General features: G+C 65.5%; 2 protein-coding genes across 3 annotated transcripts; both read left to right on the top strand.

The window, feature by feature from the left end:
* The first annotated feature begins 2,944 nt into the window (after window positions 1–2,944).
* Window positions 2,945–10,247, top strand: FA2H (fatty acid 2-hydroxylase). 2 transcript variants are annotated; one of them, XM_062586607.1, is made up of 9 exons: window positions 2,945–3,227; window positions 4,528–4,539; window positions 4,931–4,964; window positions 5,995–6,031; window positions 6,315–6,457; window positions 6,532–6,638; window positions 8,318–8,490; window positions 8,985–9,237; window positions 9,999–10,247. In XM_062586607.1, the coding sequence occupies exons 1-9, from the start codon at window positions 2,945–2,947 to the stop codon at window positions 10,076–10,078; spliced, it is 1,122 nt and encodes a 373-aa protein (XP_062442591.1). In that variant the 3' UTR covers window positions 10,079–10,247. The 2 variants fall into 2 exon arrangements, with proteins under 2 accessions (XP_062442591.1, XP_062442590.1); XM_062586606.1 differs by lacking the exons at window positions 4,528–4,539; window positions 4,931–4,964 and having other exon boundaries at window positions 2,945–3,217; window positions 5,942–6,031.
* Window positions 10,248–12,335: 2,088 nt separating this feature from the next.
* Window positions 12,336–20,120, top strand: MLKL (mixed lineage kinase domain like pseudokinase). The gene is made up of 10 exons (XM_062586683.1): window positions 12,336–12,792; window positions 13,017–13,124; window positions 13,572–13,746; window positions 14,088–14,185; window positions 14,771–14,906; window positions 15,493–15,577; window positions 16,553–16,704; window positions 16,886–16,935; window positions 17,449–17,589; window positions 19,869–20,120. Exons 1-10 carry the CDS (start codon window positions 12,336–12,338, stop codon window positions 19,919–19,921), a joined length of 1,455 nt encoding a protein of 484 aa, XP_062442667.1. The 3' UTR covers window positions 19,922–20,120.
* The last annotated feature ends 545 nt before the right edge of the window (window positions 20,121–20,665 follow it).

Raw genomic sequence — 20,665 nt, 5'->3', positions numbered from 1 at the left:
AACTCCTTCCAGCTCTTCTCTCCCGGCCACCCCGCCCTGTTCGCGTGGCGGCTGGCGAGGAGGGATTTGAGATTCACGACCCGAACTGAGCTGTCCAAGCTGGCGTGCTTGGGAGGCAGCAGCTCCAAGGGGAGAAGGGGCCCTGGAGCCTTGGTGGGATTTGCAGAGGCGAGAGCCCTCTGCCCTCCACGGCACATCAATCTCCGAGTGTATTTAAAGGGGGCATTTTGTGGGGCGCCGGGGGCCGGGGCGCTGGCTGTGCGGTCGGGCACGCACGCCGGGTGTGCAGCTGGTAAGCAGGCTTCCGTCCTGAGCTCTGATTTTGGGGGGGGGGAGCGTGGAGGTAAAAGCGGGGGCAGGGACTGGCCCGCTGGAGTTAGCCCCTTCCCTCTGCGCGCACCGGTGGCTCCTTGCGTCCTGCGCCCGCCTGCTGAGCGGGGCCGCGTGCTAACTCGGGCTGTGCGATCCTGCTGGTGGATAATCAGACGGTGCATCTTAAACATTAAAATTATTTTTTTAAGTGCTGTTCCGGTGAGAAGTGCTGTCGCTGTGCTCATCGTCATCGTTCCCCCCCCCCCACCGCTGCTCCCCTTGGCGGGGAGCCTCCCCACGCACCCCAGCGCCGCGGGTGGACCCCCTGCGCCCCGGCGCGGGGTGCCCCGAGGAACGGCCGCGCTCGGGCCGCACGGTGGCAGCAGAGACCCGCGGTAGCTCGGGGGGCTCCGGGACCCTCGGCCCGCTGCGCGGGGCCGGCCGGGAGCGACGCGCCGGCGCGTGGGCCCGCCGCGGCCGTGCCTCGGCCAAGGCTCCTGCGGGAGCTGCCCGCGCGCTCCCACGCGGCTCTTGCAAAACGGAGCCACGTGGTCTCTGAGCGCTTGGCAAACCCTGCGACTCAAACAGGCTGCGGACGGCACCTGCGCCGTCGGCCTTCTCCGGATGGAGACGGGCCCGCTCGGCTCCCGGCTTGGGCCGTGGCCTCGCGCCGTGGGATTGCTCCCCGCGCCGGGCAAGGGCGCTCCCCGCTGCGAGCTCCTGCGCCCGCCGCCTTTGCACGGGGCGGCCCTTCACCTTGGAAGCTTTTTCATTTCCACGGTTGAGTGTGCACGTAGGCTGGAAGGGGAAGGAGACTTGTCATTTAAGGTGATGGACTGACAGATAACGCTACCTAATGTGCGTTACTAGGGTTCATTAGAGCATGCCTCTAGTATCCGAATACCTTCAAGGTGGCGGCTGGCTGATGCGCTGGAGGAAGGCGGAAAAGCACTCGCCCGGGCTGTTTGTGCAGCTCGGCGCGCGTGGGTGGATTTCTTCCCCGTCGCTGCAGGGTTTGCCTCACGCCCTGCAGCGTGTGGCGTGCTCGCTCTGGGAGCGAGCTTGCTCAACGCAGAAGCGACTGCTGCAAGCAAACGGGAACGTCTTATCTTCTGACCTGCGCGGCGCCGCGTCGGACCACAAACGCTCTCCCTCAGCCCGACGGCCCCTGCCAAGGGCCGTGCGGCCGCACCCGCGCCGGCGTGCCCGCTCGGGGCCGCGGCCGTCTCTGTCCTCGCGCTCACCCGCTAGCTGGAATAACCCGGCAAAGTGCAAAAAGCTTCGCGATCTGGCCACAACCGCGATTCCGCCTGAATTTCAGGCTCTAGCGAAGGCAGCAGCAGCGCAGAGAACGGGCGGCACCCCGGCGGGGTGGGCGGCTGCGGCGCGGCACCAGCGCTGCCGGCGCGAAACCCTCCCACGGCGTCGCTTCCCGGCCGGTTTATTCCAGGCCGGGCGCGAGCCGGGCGCCTTCGCTCTGCCCGGAGCGAATTCCGGCCGTTCCTCAGCGGGCGCCCGGGGGCCGGTGCCGCCGTGGCCGCCGCATCCGCGGCTCCCGGCGAGGAGGGACGCGCCGGGATGCCGGGGCTAATTGCAGAGGCCGCGACGCCGTGCCGAGTTGGCGCCTTTCGCATCAGCCCGACCCCGACCGGCTGCTCCGCGGCGGGCGCGCGCCGGCATTGCCTCGGCTGTTAAACCGCGAGCGCCGGCGCGGCGAGGCCGGCTGCAGAGCCGCCGGGAGGAAGGCGTGCTGGCGGCGGCCGGGAAAGCGCCCGCGGCCTAATTAACAGCTTGCTAATTCCCGGTTACGGGGGAAGGAAGCGCGCTGGAGGCAGCGACGGGCGGCGAGCGCGGCCGCCTTCGCTCAGGGGCTCGCTGGAGGCCCGGCCGAGGGGCTCCACGCCCTGCCCCTCCGCGCTGCCCCACGTCCCGCCTCGCTCCCCATCAGGGTCTCCCCTACCCCCACCCCGTTACTGCACCCCATGCCCCACCGCACCCCATTGCCCCCCGGGCCTCCCCTACTGCATCCCGACACCCCTCCGGGATGCCCCACACCCCCCATTACTGTACACGGGCTGCCCCCCATCCCGCACCCCATTACCTGCCCAGGCTGCACCCCAATAGCCCCCGGGGTGCCCCGGTGCTCCCCCCGGCCCTCACCCCATTGCCCCCCCACCTGCACCCTATTGTCCCCCGGTGCCCCAGTGGCCCCCCGGCCCTGTATCCCATTGCCCCCCACCCGCACCCCGCTGCCCCCCGGGGTGCCCGGGTGCTGCCCCTGGCCCCGCACCCCATTGTCCCCCCACGTGCACCCTCTTGCCCCCCGGGATGCCCCAGTGCCCCCCCATCCCGCACCCCACTGCCCCCCCCGCACCCCGCTGCCCCCCGGGGTGCCCGGGCGCCCCCCGCCCCGGGCCCGGCACCTGCCGCGGGCGAGGCCCCGCCCCGGCCCCGCCCCTCCCGGCGGGGCGGCCAATGGGCGGCGGGGGCGGGGCGCGCGGCGGGGGCGGGGCGCGCGGCGGCGGCATATGCGCGTATGCGGACGCGCAGGTGGCGGCAGTGCCGCGCGCGCCGAGGCCCCCGCGGCGGCTCCCGGCGCGGCTCCCGCAGCGGCCCCGGCCCGGGCGCGGCCATGGCGCCGCCGCCGCCGCCGCGCTCCTTCAGCGCCGCCGAGGTGCGGGCGCGCTGCGCGCAGGGCGCCTGCCTGGTGCGCCGCCGCCGCCGCCTCTACGACCTGACGGCCTTCGTGCGCCTGCACCCGGGCGGCGAGCGGCTGCTGCGGGAGCGCGCCGGCACCGACGTGAGCGCCGCGCTCGACGGGCCGCCGCACCGGCACTCGGCCAACGCCCGCCGCTGGCTGGAGCAGTACTACGTGGGCGAGCTGGAGCCCGCCGCCGGCGCGCAGGTACCGCGGGGTCGGCGCGGTGCGGCGAGGCGCGGGGTCCCGCCCGCCCGTGGGGCGCCCGCCCGTGGGCGCGAAGCGACCGGCCCGGCGAGTTCTCGCGCCGCGGCCCGGCTGGAAGGGCGGCGCCGCCCGGGGTTTCTCCCCCGGACCTATGCAAACAGCGTTTAAAGAGATCAAAGCAAAAAGCAGTAATTACGCAGAGCAGGCCGCGGGCTGGAGGGCCTCGCCGGAGGGGAGACGGTCGCGTAATTATCCCGGTGATTTAAGCAATGGTGGACTTTCATCACAGCCTCTTCGGGGCTGCGTGACGCGTCCGTGAGTCACTCAAAGTCTCCCCGGTGCCGCTCGCTGGTGCCTGTCCTCTCCTTTCTCTCGCCCGCGCTTTCAACGCGTAGGCTTGACTCGCCTTTGCTCTCGTTCGCGGCGCGGCCTCGCCGCTGGGTAGGCGCTCGCGCCGTGCGCAGAGCCGTGTCGTAACGATCAGCCGCGCGGGGTTATTCTTATTTTATTTTTTTTATCGCTATTGTTTTATTTGTATTGGTTCCGTCACCTTCTACCTCCTTCCAGTAGTGCCGCTGCGCCCGGGGTTGCCGGCGAGCCGCGCCGGCCCCGAGCCCCGGCGCGGGCAGAGGGGTCGCCGCCGCGGGGACGTGGCGGAAAGGGCAGAGGAGAGGAGGGATGCGGGGCCGTTGCGTCAGCCCGGCTTTCTTAAGCATCCTTCCGGCTGGCGGTCCCGGGGCGGAGAGCGCGAGCCCTCGTGTCCCGGCGCTTCTTCTGGGGCGCGGAGAAGCCGCCGGTGTGTTAAACCAGATTTTTCTTCTTCCAAAATACCTGCGGGGAGGAGGGCGGCCGCAGCGCGGCTCTGCAGGGGTAACCGGCAGCTCCGCCGCCCCGGGATGAGGGGTGTTTCTCTCCCGTCTTTACATTTAAAGACATCTGACTGCAGGGAGGAGCACGGGAAACGTGGAATAGTGGCGGAGACCTTTGCGAGGTCGTCCCTGCGGGGGGCTGGGGGCGATCCAGAGCTTCGGGCCGTACCGCGAGCCCGCGCTGCTGGGTGCTCGGGGCCGGCCCGGCTGGGAGAAGCCGCTTCCCGCGGGCGCCCGGCCGCCTCCGGGCTCGGTGGCGCCGGTTCCGCACCCTCTGGGACGAGGCTTCGCCTCCGTCTAGCTGCGGGTACGGGCAGCCCGGAAGGATACGTGCAGCCTGGCGGAGCGGCCGCGGGGGACCTGCGGAGAGCCGTGCCCGCCAGACGATGCCCCCGGCCGGGAAGGGCCGCCCGGGAAAATCGCGGCTCCCTGTGAGCCCAGAAAACCGAGCGGGCCTTGCACGGCCCGGCTGCCGGGTTAATGGGTAACTCAGAGCGGCGAAGCTGGAGGAGAGGCACGTTCGGCATGCCCCGTCTCGGAGCCGGGGCGGCACGGCGAGGCGGCCGCCGTCGGCACGCCGCAGCCCGGCGGCTCCCGCGCCGCGCTGGCGCGGCCGCTCGGTGGGGGGCAGACGGGCCGGCGGGTTCCTGCACCCGAGCCGCGAGGCCCTTCGGCGGCGCCGGCGGAGCCAGGCTGCGCGGCGCGCCGGCGTCCCCCGCTCGCCCCGCTTGCGATTAGAGGCGCTCGGCGGCGCGCTGACCTTGCCCCAAGGTGCCCTTCAGAGCCGGCGCGGCGGGCGCTCGGCGCGGCGCCCCGCTGCCTCTCGCCCTGGCCGGCGGGACAGGAGCTCCCGCCGGGTTACCGTCGACGCCGGCGGCGCGCGCGGGGCTGGTTCGGGCTGGCGCTCGCCGGGCTCGCAGCCTGCGGGAAGGTGATTCTCGTTGCGCCCGGCGTCGGAGGAAGCGGGCGCCGTGCTGTGCCGTGCCGCGCGCCGCCGGACGGGCCGGCGCTGCCGCGGCTGAGCCCCGAGCTCCCCCCTCGCGGCAGGGCGAAGCAGCCGTCCGCGCGCTCCCGCTGCAGCCGGCAGGACCGGGCCGCCTCCGAGCCTGGCAGGCAGCGCGGCCCCGTGCAGCGCAGGACGGTGCCAGGCAGTCGCTTATTTATTGTTCTTTTTTTTTTATCTTTTTTTTTTTTTTTTTTTTGGTTCCTGCTATGCTAAAAGCTTCCCCTGCCCCCACGCCGGGCGCCGGTTAGGAATCGATAGGGACCCTGAGCCGCGCAAACAGGGCGGCGGGTAAGCGCCCGTCCCGCGAGCCGCCGCGCCGGCCATCCTGCCGGCACCGGGAGCCAGCCGGAGCAGCGGCGCAGCCCGCGCCGCGCCGGGGGGGGGGGACGGCCACCGGGCGCCCCGCGCCCCTTCCGAAAGCGCCACCCGTCTCCCCGAAGACCCGGGCGTGCGTGGCGCTTGCGACAGGCTTTGCTCGAGGGTTCAAAGTGTAGCGCAGTCTGCGGCGCCCGGTCGCGGTCAGGAACCTGCCCTGCAGGAACCGCGGGACGTCGGTCAGGTTTTTCTCTTATTGATTTAGTGGGCGGACGGGAGCTGGCCGGGCCTCCGCCCCGGGCGGCGCGGCTCGAGCGCGCCGGCGTCCGAAAACACGCCCGTGACCGACGTTCCTCTGCCCTGGGTCCGAGGCCGGAGCCCAGCGCGGCGCCGGGGCCGGGATGCTCGCGCCCGCCCTCGTGCTCGCGCCGCAGCCCCCTTTCCGGGAGGGGGGACGCGTTGGGGAGCTCTCCGTGCCGGCGAGATGGCGGCGGGAGGCCGACGACGTTGTCCCCCCCCCCCTCGCCTTTCCAGGAGCTCCTCGAGGGAGAGAGGCCGGCGGAGGTCGCGGCTCGGGCGGCGAAGAGGATGGATCCGCGGTGCAGAACGGTGGATCCGGACAAGGTGACGCCCTTTCTCCTGGGGTTGCACCGCCGCGCGGTGCCTGTCCGGGGCGGCGGCGGCCGTGCGGGTGGTGCGTCCCGGAGGTGGCCCGCCGCGGTACGCCGCGCCGCCGCCGGGGCCTCCCCGTTCCTCGGCCCGGAGCCGGTCGCAGGCCCGCGCGCGGCCGCGGGCGCCTGGGTTCCCTCGTGCGGGGCGGCGGTGGCGGCTCGCGAGCGGGACGGGGCGAAGCGGCGGGCGGGCGGGCGCCGCCAGTGAAAGCCTGCCCCGTTCCGCCCCCTCCCAGGACCTGGTGGACTGGCGCCAGCCCCTGCTGTGGCAGGTGGGCTACCTGGGCGAGAAGTACGACGAGTGGGTGCACCAGCCCGTGGATCGGCCCATCCGCCTCTTCCACTCGGACTTCGTGGAGGCCCTCTCGAAGACGGCGTGGTGAGCGCGCGCGGCCGCCGGCCGCCCCCGGCCCCGGCCGGCCCCCCGCTGACGCCTGCCCGCTCCCCCTCTAGGTACGTGGTCTTCTTGGTGTGGACTCCCGTGGTGCTCTATCTCAGCTGGGTCAGCTACACGTCCCTGGCTCGGGGCGACACCAGGCTCTTCTCGTCCTTCACGACAGGTACGGAGCCCGCGGCGGGGCCCGAGCGGCCCGGCGGCCGCGGGAAGGCGGTTGGGAGCCGGGCTCCGCCACCGCGGCCGTTCTCCGGCGGGCGGGGAAGGGGCGGCGGGGGAGCCGCCGCGTCGGCGTCTCTCGCCCGTCGCCTCCTTCGCCGCGTGCTCGCCGAGCGCCGCGCGCGGAGGCGGTGAGCTCGGCCCCCCGCGGCCGGCCGTCGCCCGCGCGCGCTGTCCCCGCGCGCCCTGCGCCCGGGCCGCTTCGGAGGCCGAGCTGGCCCGTCCTGCCGCCCGAACGCGCCCTGCCCGGGGCTGCCGGCAGGGCCGGGCCGCCCCGCCGACGAGGGGAGGGAGGCCGTCACGGGCTCGCTCCCGGCAGACCCAGGAGCAGGGAAGAGGCCGCCGATCTCGGCGGCGGTTTGGGGTGGTGCGGAGGGTCCGCGGCGGCCGCCCCCGAGGCGCCGCGGCCGAAGGCGAGGTGGGGAGAGCTGCGGCACCGCTCCCCGCCGTCCCCGAGCGGCCCTGGGGGGCCGGCAGGGCCCCGGCTAACGCCCGCGGCGGGCGGGAGCGCGGCGCGGCGCCGCGGCGGGGGAACAAACGCGGCTCTGAGCGCCGCCGGCCCGGCGCGGAGCACAGAGCGCGGCTTGTTTGGCCCCTGAATCCCGCTCTGTGCGGCCGGGAGCGGCGCCCGGGGGCAGCCTGTGTTCTTTGTTTCTCGGCGCCCCCGTTTGCAGCCTGCCCCCTCCCCGCTCCGCTCGGCTCCTTCCCGCGAGGTGCCACGCGGCACCGGCGCCCGGCGCGGGGCCGCTCGGGGAGAGCCGGACCGGGCGCCGCGGGGACGGGGACGGGGCCGAGCTCCGCAGGGCTCGCGGCTTTCTGCTCCCCTCTTCTGAGGCAGGGTGGAAGCGAGGGGCGTCTGACCCGCCCGCCGGCCCGCTTTCGGGCGGGAGCGGTGGGGAGCAGGCGTGCGGCGAGGAAAGGAGGGCCGCGCACGTGCGTGTGTGTGTCTGGGCCACCGGTACCTTCTGGGTGTCTTGGTATCTGCAGCGCCAGGGGAGCCTGGGGGCTCCTTGTTGCAATAAGAAGGGTGGTTTTTTTGGTTTTTTGTTGTTGTTGTTGTGGGTTTTTTTTTTTTTTTTTTGCAAATAGTAAATGGGAACTGTTCAAAGGCGTGATTGGAGAGGTGCTCGGGAAAACAGCCGTGCCGGCGGGGCAGAGCGAGCCCCGCGCTCTGCAGCGCAGCGGGAGCCTGCGCGCGAGGCAGGAGGAGGCCGGCGGAGACGGCAGGAGCCGCCGGTCGGCTCCTCGCCGAGAGCCTCGGCCCCCGCGCTGGGAAGCATTGCGTGGGCGCGCGGCGCGGGGGGGGCGGCGGTTGCCCTTGCAGCCCTTCGAGTTGAAGGAATTAAATGAGAGATGGACGTAGGCAGCATCCTGGTGGCGAAAAGCTGCGTTTGTACCCCAAAGTGAGAATGGAGAGGGCCAAATGAGACTGGCAATAAAAATTTAAAAATAAAATAATAAAAAAATAAATAAAAAAGAGGGAGAAAAAGCTGTGGCTGGCGGTGGTTCAGGGGTTCGCTGCTGCTGGGAAGCCGTGCGGGAGGGGCGAGGGAAGCCGCGAGGTGCGGAGCAGCTCTGCCTCCGGGGCCGGCCGTCCTGCTGACCGCTGCATGTCTCGTTGTGTAGAGTACTCCATCCCCGTGCACAAATACTACTTTCCCTTCATCTTCCTCCTGGGGATGTGCCTGTGGTCCCTGATAGAGTACCTCATCCATCGCTTTGTCTTCCACATGAAGCCACCTGCTAGTAACTACTATCTCATCACCCTGCATTTCTTGTTGCATGGCCAGCACCACAAGGTGAGTAGCTACGCCTCTGCCGGCCGCGGGCAGCCCCACGCGGGCCCCGGGCGTGGGAACGGCGGACTTTGCTCAGGCGGAGCCCGGTCGTGCGTGCTCAACGTGACTAGTGGCATCCTTGCCCCGAGCGGGGGCCCTTACGTAACGCTCCGGAGATGGAGACGGGCTCCGAGCGGCAGGTTCCCCGGGAGCCCGAGTTAAAACCCAGCGGCTCCGCTGGCGCTGTGCAATGGAAAGACGTAGAAGCGATGGGCTCCCTCTAGCTTCGCTGGAGGAAACATCCCCGTTAGAGCTGGGCCGACCCGGGAGCCGAGAGCCTCCGTCCTCCCGCCCTGCGCCGGTGTTACCGAAACCGGGGGCCGGTCGGTCGCTGGCAAAGGGCTGGTCTGGGTGGGGAGGCTTCTGGGGGCTGCTTTGCCAATGACTTTTTTTCTTTCTTTCTTTTCTTTTTTTTTTTTTTTTTTCCTCCCCTCACCGTCTTTTTCTGCTCCCAGTCTCCCTTCGACAGCTCCCGCCTGGTCTTCCCTCCCGTGCCGGCGTCGCTGGTGATCGGCTTCTTCTACGGGCTCCTCCGCCTCCTGCTGCCCGAGGTGCTGGGGCTCTCCTTGTTCGTCGGCGGGCTCTGCGGCTACGTGGTCTACGACATGATGCATTATTACCTCCACTACGGCTCGCCGAAGGAAGGCACTTACCTGTACGGCCTGAAGGCTTACCACGTAAAGCACCACTTTGAACACCAAAAAGCAGGTAACGGCGTGGGGTTTTTATTTTATTTTATTTTTTGGATGTCTGCTGCCCCGCGTGGGGGCCCGCGCCAGGTTTCCCACGCACCCTGCAGGCACCTCAGCGCTCACAGGGCAAAGCTAGGGTTAAATTTGGGGCTCGGGGAGCGTGCGTCTCCTTAGCCGGGGCAGGTCCTTGATGCTTTGTGGGGGGAGGAGAGGGGGGACTCGAACGGGCGACGCTTGGGACGGGAGGGAAACGAGACGCTCCTGGGTGCTCCCCGAGAGCCGCGCGTCGAAGACGCACGCGCAGGCGGCGCCTGGGAGCAGCCCTCGCCGCCGGCCGGGGCGGAGGCGCCGGCGCCCGCGGCAGCCTCTCCTCCCCTCCGGCGGGGAGGCGCCGGGGCGGTGGCGGGCGCAGGGTGAGGCCCCGGGCTTCCCCTCGGCCTTCCGCGGGCCCGGCACTTGCTCAACCTGCCCTTTGCCCGGTTTCCTAGGAGAAAGCGCCCCGTTCAGATAAGCTATCGCGAGCGGGGGCCGCTGGCGTTTCCCAGCCGCCGCCTCGGAGCAGCTTTTGTTCCCTCCTCTCTTCCTCCTCACCCCAGGGCCGGGCCGGGCCACGGCCTGCCTGCCTCCCTCCCTCCCTCCGCCGAGTGGCAGCGTCCTCGTCCGCCGAGCCCGGGAGCTCCCGTCCCGGCGCTGGCCGTCCCTCGGGTGCTCACGCGGGGCGGGGGGCGGTGGCAGGGCCTCGGCGGCACCCTGAGCGCTCGCTCCGCTGCCCCGCAGGCTTCGGCATCAGCACCCGCTTCTGGGATTACCCCTTCCGGACGCTCATCCCCGAGGAGACCTTTGAGAAAGAGGACTGACGCCCCCGGCGCGGCACCCGGCTCGACGGCTCCCTGCTGCTCGCCCGCCCCGCCGGGACGGGGCTCACGCGCTTCCCCGGCGGCCACGCGGCGCCCGCAGGCCCCGGCCAGCCGCCGGGGCGGTGAGGCAGCCGGCTCCTCCAAGCATGGCCGGCCCTGCCTCTCCTTCCTTCCCTCCCTCCCTCCCCGGGGCTGGATGGAGACGGCCGTGCCCGGGCAGCCCGGCGGCGTGCCGGAGCCTCCGCCGAGACCCAGCAGCCGCTGGCGAGCGGGCGGCCGGGCCCGTCGGGGAGCCGGGAGCTCCTCGTGCCGGGGGTCCCGCCGAGCCGACGGGGCAGCGCCACGTGCTGCCGAGGTCTCCCGCCGTCTCTCGCCTTCCCCCTCTCGCCCTCCCTCGCGGCCGCTTCCGGAGAGGAGGAGCTGGCAGGACCGGCTCGGCGAGGCGGCCCCGCTCCGGGGCCGGGCGCTCGCCGTGGTTCTCCTGCTCTGGATGAATCGCCGGGGCCTCACCTCTCCTCTCCTTTCCGCGGGCCCTCGGGCCGCCACGCCGGCGTGCCCCCGGCCCTCCGCTCTCCTCCGTGCCCTCCGCCCTCGTGCCGCGGACGCCCGGGCTCCTCGCGGTTAGCTCTCCTCCTCGCCGCGCGGCAAAGCCTCTCGCCCGGCGCTGGGGCGCCCCAAACCAGGCGCCGGGTATCCCGCCGGCAGCCCCTCGCCTCCCGGCGGCACGGACGCTTCGGGCTGCTGCGCTGCTTTTGGGAGGGGGCTGAGCCCCGCTGCTCGCCGTCGAAGGGACCCGCCGCCCTTAGCGCGGCCCTGACCGCGGCGCCCGCTCCTGGGCGCCCTCGCCGAGACGCTCTGCGCGTCCCGGCATCGCTCCGCTCTCTCCGAGGGCCTTTCGGATCTCGGGTCGGTTGAAAAGCCCCCTTCTTTCCTCGCTCCTGGCGCGGGGTTTTCCGGGACCTGCCCCTTTCGGGATGGGGATATCACAGGTCTGTATTTTGCCTTATTCTAACCAGCGCGGTGTATCTCTATGCCAGATTTATCATGTTAATGTTTTTTGTAGACATTAACTCAAACTTCAATGAACAGAATTGCTAAGAGATGCCTTTTTTTGCTGATCCTGTGATTTATTATTTTTTTCTAATGTTTACTGCAGATATTTAAAGGTTTGGAATAAAGTTGTATGTAAGACTGTAGACGTTACAGTTGTAAATAGACTGTATATTTTGAAAAATAAAACCTTTGAAAAAGGGCACAGCTGCAAGCGTGGGCAAACGTAGCGTGCGGGCGCCGCAAGCAGGCGCGAGCCGGGCTTTTCGGCGGCGGCGGGGCTCGCGTTACGGAGGCGGGCCGTTGTATTTCCCGGGCGAGCAGCTCTCCTTGCACGGGGGAGCCGCGGCGCCCGCGCGTGACCGGAGCGCTCGGTACCTGGAAGGCGGCCAGGGCTGCAGCTCGCTTTCTTAACTTCTCCGAAGTTAGGCAACGGCGTCACGTGCCGCCCCGCGCTTCCCACCATCGGCCCGTCTTTCGGATGAACCGAGAGGCTCAACTGCGACGTTTCCTGTGCTCCGGGCAGGGGCCGGACGCCGTTTCCCGCGCCCGGAGGCCCGGGAGCCGTGACGGGCACCCCGTTTCGTCACCTCGCTTGACGCCGAGCGCTCGCGGGAGGGAGCGGGAGGTCCCGGAGCTTCTCCGGCGCGGAAGGAGGGCGCCCGGGGGCAGCGCGGCAGCCCCCCGGCTCCTTTTTGGTCTGCCTCGGGTCCGCCTTTCCGTCCTCCCGCGGCCGGCGTTCCCGGCGAAGCGCGGCGGCCCCGGGGCTCGCCCGCGGGCGCGGGCAGCGCGAGAAGCCGCGGGGGCTTGCACAACGCCCCTTCCGCCGCCCGCAGGAAGCCCGGCTCGGCGGAGCGCCCTATAAACGCGCGGCCGCCCCTCGTCTCCTCCGCAGTCCGCGGCGGCCGCCGAGCCGGAGGCGAGCGAAGCGGGGCCGGGTAAGCTCGGGGGCGAGGGAGGGCGGCCGCGGGAGCGCGCGCGGAGGATCCGATTTAAGATCCGCTGGGGTGCAAACGTACGTCAGCGCTGGCAAGGCGGGTGCTGAAAGAGCGACGTGTCGCTGCGGACGATCCCAAGCGCTCAGGACAGGAGAGCAGGAGGGCGGCGTGCCACGTTAAGGCCGTTCCTTAGGACCGGGCTCGGTATCCCGCTGATCTCCGCACGGTGCCGAGCTTCACCCCCGCCAGACGCCGCTGCGCGTGCAGACATGGACATCGTGGAACGAGTCTTCTTCGCAGCCCAGAGCATCTACGCCCAGTTCGAGCAAGTGAAGTGCTGCAAGCACCAGTGCCAGCGCCTGGTGGAGCGCATCCACGTCCTGCTGGAGCCCGTGAGGGTCCTCAGGGCTCAGGAGGCAACGCGCATCTCCCACCACGAAGAGGAACTGCTGAAGAAGCTGCTGCAGGCGCTGGGGGAGGCCCAGAAGCTGGTGACGAAGTACAGCCAGGCGAGCTGGATCCAGAAGTTCCTGTGCGCCCGCAGCAGCGGCGAAGAGTTTGTCTGGGTGAACGAGCGCCTGGAGGATATTGCCCAAGGGCTCTCGCTCCTGCTGCAGGCGGAGCAGAAGCAGGCTTTCCTGGAGGCCTTCCAGGCAAAGACCTGCCGCTGGCAGGACGCCGAGGACCTGAGGAACGACAGGGCTTTCTTGGACGAGGTGATTGCGAGTAAGTGTGCATTCAACGAACGTCTCTTCCCCGAGAGAACGGGGGCCGGCTGGAGATCGGGCTCCCTCCCCAGCCGCTGCTCAGCCTTGGCCTCGTGGCAGCGGCCCAGGAGAGCCGACGGGCCGGTTGTCTGAGCAGAGCTGCGCTTCAGACCGCTGGAAAAATTAACAGCGCCCATCGTGCACGTTCACCCGACATCGGGTTCTCTGCCTTTCTTCCTGCAGGTACCGAAAACCCTGCAGATGTGGAGATCCACCTCAGCAGGCAATGCGTGGAGAGCAAGGTGGGCTGGATGCAAAGCGAGCTGAATAAAATCGTGCACATGATGGAGTGTAAGTCAGTCGGCGGCGTGCCTCTCGGGGGGGTCCCGCTGCCTGCAGCGCCGGCCGGCGGCTCGGCCGTTCGTGCCGCGCTGGGTGCAGCGGTGCGGCCGGGCTCTTGGCTTGCTCAACTGCTGCCGTTGCAAAAAGGGAGCGGAAAAAGCCTCCTTAGAGCAAAACGCTTCCTCCTGGGCAACTGGTCTCTCTGTGCTCAAGCGCATCAGAAAAGGTGGTGCCGGGGCCGTAGGCCAGGCAGAGAGCTGGCCCTGAGCCCTGCGTCCCAGGCCTTCCTTCTGAGGGAGGAGGTCTGGGCCGACCGCATCGGCACCACCGAGCGCTCTCCCCCACCAAAAAAAGATTGAAGGCTCTACAAAGGTCCTCTCTGCCTGGCCTGAGCCGTCGCCCGCCCGGCCCGCCGAGCGCTGCCTAACCCGCCCCTTGTTCCCTCGCGGGGAGCAGGCTTGAAGAAAGCCGACGTGGATAAAAGAGAGGACATCACCGAGATCCAGCGGGAGCAGCTCACCTTCCGCCGGCACCTGCAGGGCACCGACAGCTACGACCTCTACGAGGGAGAGTACCTCAAATACCCTGTCGCCATCAAAACGTTCAAGAGGCCGTTGACCACCGACCCTGTGTGAGTCGGCCGGGGCAGGTTGTCCTGCCAGGCGGGAGCGGAGCCGGGCGGCATCCGGGACGGGGGCAGCAGTTGCCACTGCTGCTGCAGCTCTGGGTGCTGCCGGCGGAGGTCAGTGGGAAGACGATGCAGCTTTTCCCAGGATAGAGCCATAATCCAGACGGGAGAGGGGTGCACGTGCTGCGGAGCAGGTATCTCCTTGAGGGATGCCTGGGCTCGCTGGGACGGGGACGTTTAGGCAGGACACGGTTTCCCGCAAGCATTGGGGTGTCAGCCAGGGTGCTGGGCAGGCGCAACGTCACGTCTTGCTCCAGGGCTCACTGCGCTGCAACTTTCTGCAGGAAGGTGAGGGACATTTTTGAGAAGGAGATTCAAACGCTGAAGAAGTTTGAGTCTCCAAACATCCTGCGCATGTATGGCATCTGCATCGAGGAGCAAGGTAAGGATATAGCCCTAATTTTGCCCTTTCCTGCCCCATCTGTCCCTGACACAGGCTGGTGGCAGACAGCTTGTGGCAACATGGTCCCTCCTTAGAGGTGGCCCAGGGCTGCTCGGGGACTTCCTTCCTCTTCCTCCCAGGAGCGCAGCGTCTCCTGCTCTCTTGCAGAGATGGGGCAGGTCTGTGCCATTGCCCTGCACGGCTGTAGAGCACAAGAACATATAAAAAAAATATGGGCCTATCTTAGCCCAAGGAGCAGAGCGGGATGGCAGCAGGAGCAGAGCCCAGTGGACTGATGGCCTCATACCCATTCCACCAAAAATTTCCACGGTGCCTTTCCTCAAAGGCAACGCTTGCTCTTTTGCACTAAGTGCCTGGGACATTGCTGGTCATTTCATACATAACCTGAAAACACTTCCTGGCCAAAAATTCACATGCGCGTGGCCAGTTCTGCTGTGCCAAGTGGAGGAAACGCTGGCTTGCCTGGGAGATGTGGCGACAGCTGCCGAAGCCACCGCTGCGTTGGCTAGTCTTGGGCTCGCTCCTCCATGAACGCCGCCGCCAACGGGTGTCTCCTTGGGACAGATCGGAGCCCTTGCTTCTCCATCGTCATGGAGTACTGCGAGCACGGGACGCTGCGTGACGTGCTCAACAAGCAGCAGCAGCTCTCCTGGGAGAGGCGCCTTCGGATGGCCCTGGGAGCCGCGAGAGGGCTTTACCGGTGAGCTCCCGCCTGCGGGCAAGTTAGTCCGCTTCAGTCCGCAAGCCCTGCTTGCATCTCTGACACCTGTAAGCAGGGTGGACAGCTAGACTCCATTTCTCCCACCTGCCAGGCCTAGGACATTTGGAAAGGTGGCTGCTGGAGGGTTAGGAGGTGGGTTGGGATGTGGCAGCGCCCATTTCCCCTGGGTCACTAGCCCTGAAGCCCCAAAAGCCCTGGAAGGAAGAAACCTCCTCTGCTGCTCGATCCCGTCAGGCAGCTTTGAGGAGTTCCTACTGCGTTAGCAGTTCCCCAAACGGGCACTAAACCAGCCTGACTGTCACCCTCCGACTGCAGAGCCCCACGGTGCCCTGCTTGTCCTCCACAAACCTCCGCGGCTTGTTATTTTGCATGCAGCGGCTCTTGCAGGGGCTGTGGGAGAAGTCAGCTTGGCAGGGCCGCCGCACCAAGGCAGACGCAGTGCTGCTGGCTTCCCGGGGTGCATCTCAGTTCTTCCCCGAGGCCCAACTGCGCGGGAGGAGGGAGCCCGGAGACGGAGATGGGACTGTTACCAGCCCTTATTGCTCTTGGCTCTGGCCGGCCACAGGTTGCACCAGACAGAGAAGAAGTCCAGACTGCATGGATGCATTAACAGCAGCAAGTTCTTGGTGGCTGGAGATTACTGCGTGAAGGTAAGGATCACACTCTGAGAAGCTTTACCGGTAGTTTTGCATGTTTTTATGGTTGTCTCCTCCCACCAAGTCAAAAAAATTGTCATAATCCAGAATAACAGCTGGGGGAGCTTCATCTCCCCTGCCACCTTAGACACCTACATCTCAGTTCATCATTTGGCTCCATCTTACCGCCAGCAGAGCAAAGGGAGCGTTTCTGAACCATTCGCTGGCGTGAAGTGAAGCTAGAGGAGGTGAACGCCCTGCCTCCAGCTCAGCTCTAGCTCACAGGAGGAGCTGTATGCCTCACAGCATGCACGGCTGCAGGCCGGACCTTGCTGCCCGAGGCACCTTGCTGCGTGGTCTCCAGTTCGGGCCGGTCCCCAGCCACGCTAGTAGGTTTCTGCACTGGGTGCTGTGTCATAGACACTGCCAGGGGTCCTGCAGCTCCTCTGAAAATCAGGCCGCTTAATGACGATTTAAACTAACTTATACTTTTACCAGGTGTTTGGCTCAGGCCACTTGCTCTAGGTGCAGAGTAGGAAGAGGAGGAGGTTACATTTAGCTGCTGACCACGAGCACGTGTGGCCCTAAGGCTGGCCTGAGTGCAGGCATCTCCGTGTCAGCTGTCATTGCAAAACCGTGAGAGGGCTGTGTCCCTGGCGATGGAGTTTGTACCAGGCTCGCAGGGAGCAGCTGCATGCGGGCACTGAAACCACACGGTACTCGCTGGCCGTGGCTGCGTGCCGCGAAAGCAGTACAGCTCCTGGAGCTGCGCTCCAGGAAACCTTGCCTACAGCCTGCTGCCGGCGGCTCTCGAGAGCAGGCAGCTCTGCGGCACGTCCCGCACGGGAAGCCAGCCCTTCTCGGCAAGGGGGAAGGGAAGACCCACCACGTAACATAACCCGGAGGAAGCCAGGCCAGAAAGCTCAAGCTAAGAGCCAGTGTCCAGCCTGGAGTTTATCCCACTTCTCTCTTTCTCATCATCTCACTCAGCTGTCGGGATTTGAGCTGTGTGAAACAGAGTCGTCCATCAAGAGGAAAGTCAAGAAGAAGAACTGGAACAGAGTCTCTACATTGGCTTACGTCGCCCCAGAGAACCTGAAAGACATCTACTACCCCTATAAGAGGCCCTATGAAATATACAGGTGGGTCTGTCCCAGCCAGCCCTCTCCCGGGAGGGGTGGCCCCAGGCAGCCAGATGTCCGGCAGAGCAGCCGGCAAGCTGGCCGAGGTTGGCATGGCCCAGCAGCGCCCTCCGGGGACAGGGAGGAGGCAGGACAAGGTAGCGGGGGCGTTGCTGACAAACTCTTGCTTCTCTCGTTTCAGCTTCGGGGTCGTGCTGTGGGAGATTGCCACCTCCAAAATCCCGTTTGAAGGTGAGACAGAAGCACCCGGTTCCCCACCGTTAAAGCGGCAGGGCACAGCTAGGATGCTGGCTGGGCTCGGATACTCTCCCGACCTCTGTCCCTGAGCACGCAGAGGTGTGTGGGGCCCAAAAGTGGTGCCCAGGATGCCTGGGTCTGCCCAACCTGCAGCACATCAGCCCTCAAACGTGGCTTCTCCTGGGACTCCAGCTCCAGCCCAGTAAAGTGTTTCAGCACATGCTTAACCCGCAAGCCTGCAGGCAGTTCTGTCTCTATTGGATGTTGCTGTGTGATTAAGCACAAGCACATCTCCTTGCTTCGCTGGAGCCCGGCGGTGTCATGGCAGAGAAGAGGGGGTCATTGCAGACACAGTTTGGGCAGTTTCTCTGCTGGCTCCTCTGTGCCGTAGGCTGCGGGAAGGCTCTCAAAGTGGCCTTGCTCTGGCTTCCCTGCCCAGCACCCTCCTGGAGCAGCAGAGCTCTGCCACACTGTCCTGACCCCCCGTTTGCGTGTGTGTCGGTTTAGGCTGCACTCCCCAGGAGATCAGGGAGAAGATCTGCAAACACCATTACCGGGAGCCCGTTGGGGAAGACTGTCCTGAAGACCTGAGGAAAATCATTGACCAGTGCCGGGCCTTTGACCCTTCCCAGCGCCCTTCTGCTGAGCGTAAGTGTTTCTGCACAGGCTCATCTCCCTAGCCGTTTGCTCCTCCTTCCAGTCCCATGCTACCACATCTCCGTGTCTCTGGGCTGTCCTGCACATCTGCTTTCCACGCTGAAGGGACCCAGGCCTTCTGCTGCCACAGACGGGGGTCTGCTCCAGAGCAGCAGTTACCTGAGCTTTGTCCCCTTGACCCCTGTGTATGCGTGTGTCAATCTCCTGTCGAGAAGACAAGTGCCCAGATTTGTCATCTTTTCAATAAATGGCTGAGCCCAGCTCGGCCTCAGGCCGCCAAGGTCAGCAATGCATTTAAACGGGCATTCCTCCGCTCCCGTCCCACTGCAGCGCGACACAGGGCCGATGGCCCTGTGCAAACAACCCTGCTTGCCTGGTCTGCTGCTTGCCTGACCCTCTGTGCGCTCAGCAAGGACACGCTTCTCTTCGTGGCCACGTTCACAGACCGTTTCCTGGAAAGGACCCAGTTGGGAGGGAACAGAGGGCCAGTGGCAGCAGCCAATTCGTTGCTGCAGCCCCTAAGAGCCCTAGGGCACCCAGTGTGGAAGGGTTTTTTGAAGTTGTCCTGTTGCCCAGGGTGCTGCAGCCTTCATTGACCTGTTGAGTGAAAGCACAGCTGGTTTTAGGGCTAACCTAAATCCTGAGCTTTCCAGCTTCTGTTTTCATGCAGACATTTTGCATAGGCATCTCCAAGGATGCCCTTGCCATGCTTGCTCAGTGCCAGCGGCACACCAACTCCGCCCTGTCTAACAGCTTTCCTAAGCCGACAGCAGCCCTGCAGCATAGGAGACCAATTGCAAGCAGGTGCCTGAGGCTGAAAAATTTCACTGTTCACCCCAGCAGTGGTATTTAGTGATAAACCCTGTCCTTAATCTCCTAGGGACAAAACACTTGTCAAGTGAGGCCTGATCATCAGAAGACTGGGGCCCTCCAACCTGAGCCAAAGCAAAAATTTTTACTAACCTACAATCTAGATTTTAAATCCATGGGGGGGGGGGGGGAAAACACTATGATCCCTGATTCTGTGCTCTCAATTACATAGAAGGTCACATTCAAGAATTCCCTTGACAGCATCCTTTTAAAAGGCTGTCCTGTCATGTCCGAGAGCTTTCAAGGGATGACAAATCCATTCTACCTCTCAATTAGTTGCTTCAGTGGTTAATTTGCCCCTTTCTACTTTCTATTTGAATTTGGCTGGGTTTACCTTTTGGCCATCACTCCTTGTCGCACCTTTTTATGCTAAGGACTCACCTAGTAATAAAAATCTCTTTCTCCTGTAGATAGCATGATGGTTCACCCAGTTAACATTTATCCACACCATGAAAATAATCGCTAGGCTATTCATTAGGCATCGTGTAAGAGTAAGCACTGAGCTGGGAGCAGGAACTGTGGGTCAGTCCCCTCTCAAATCCTGCAGCTCCTGTAAGCTGGAGGAGCAGTCGCAACACAGGACAGGAACATTTCCTGCCTTGGGCTTTGAGCAATAAATTGCAATCTCAGGAATTGTTCTGCCTTAGGGATGATTTCACTGCCTTTGAAGCTGGTCTATGTTTGCATCAGATAAATAATTGATCTCAATCGTAAGACTTAAAAGAAGCAGCAGAAAAAGATAAAGAAGCCTTTCTGTTGTGCTTGAAGGCACAGGTGATTGAGGTAGTACCTTTTCCTCAGTCTATCATCTCTCCAGGGGGAGAAAGCTTCCTTTAATCACTTCTATCCCATCCTACTTGGTTGATATCTGTACAAGAGATTTGGAGAGTCTGAGTAAGAAACCCCCCCCCAGCTCTCACTGCGCTCTCGGCATCTCAGTCTCCGGACAGCAGTTTTCTTAGGAAATCGTACCTCAGGGAATCACCTGCTCTGAGAGCTACTACTAGGAAACACAGAAAAATCATCAGTTTTATTAGCCCCAGCAAAGTCATACAGAGGACACACAGTGTCTTCAATGCTCTAGTCCTACACCACACACGCAGCCCTTTGCTCAGCTGGGTGTGCACGGTGCTGAGCTGGAGGAGGTCTTCTCACCGATGAGGGATGCTCTTTCCAGTCTCTCTCCACGTCTACATCTCTTTGAGCTGCACTCGCTTGCGTCTCTCTGTCACAGCTGCGAGGAACTGCACAGCCACAGTGCTGCAAGGAGGCACGCTGGTGCCAGGAGGCTGTCAGGCTGGGGCAGGGGGATTTGATGCGCTAGTTGTTGTTAGTGAGGAAGAACTAGCTCATCAGGAGAGAATACTCTGTTCGATTCACACCAGCCTTGCGTTTTGCAGAAATTGTGGACCTGCTGGCTGACCTCAAGAGAAGCAGAAACCAAGGAAGCTAACTGCAAAAGACAGGCTCGAGTGACCAAAGGAGACCAGCCAAGCAGCTTCCAAAGCGAGACCAGAGAAATGACGTGCCTTCCTCCTGTAGGCCGAAAGCATGAAGCTTATCCCTCTTTCCCCTAGTTGCCAAGATTGATTGTTCAATGCACCTTCGTATGTATTTATGTGACAAGACTTGAAAGTCTACAAGAGGCCGTGCCTGCTAGTTTGCCTCTTGATTTCAGCGCGGCGGTGGCTGGCGGGCGCCCTGCAGCTCGCTCCCTCCAGGCTTGCACGCAGCGGGTCTGCCCCACGGTGCTTCGGAGAAGACGAGGGGCCTCCGGGAGGATCCCTTCCGCCTGGGTGGATCAGGGGAGCGCGCTGTGGCCTTCCCGCTGGAAGCTCCGGCGCGCAGCGGGGATGGGCGCGGGCTGGGGCCGCAGGGTTAGCGCCTACGTCCCTGCTGGTGCTCTCCGAGCGGCCCGGCTCGGAGCCTCACCGCCGTGAGCACGACCGGACAGGAGAGGGTTATTTCTCGTCTGGGCCGCGGGAGGTGCCGCAGCCCGTGTCGCCTCCGCTGAGGGCTCACCAGGCCGCACCCCCCCCCCCCCCCCGCCCCGGCCCGGCGGCTCCGGGCCATCGCGGGGAGCAGGCCCCGCTGTCGCCATGGCAACGCGCCCCCCCGCCCCCGGCCACCGTTTGAATCCGCTCGGGCTCCCGCTCATTTCGTCTAAGCTGCGGCTCCTCCAATGAAAACGCACTTC

Source organism: Rhea pennata, chromosome 13 (assembly GCF_028389875.1).
Source record: "Rhea pennata isolate bPtePen1 chromosome 13, bPtePen1.pri, whole genome shotgun sequence".
Lineage (NCBI taxonomy): Eukaryota > Metazoa > Chordata > Aves > Rheiformes > Rheidae > Rhea > Rhea pennata.
Note: the sequence above shows the minus strand (reverse complement) of the source record. Positions and strands in the feature narration are given on the sequence as shown.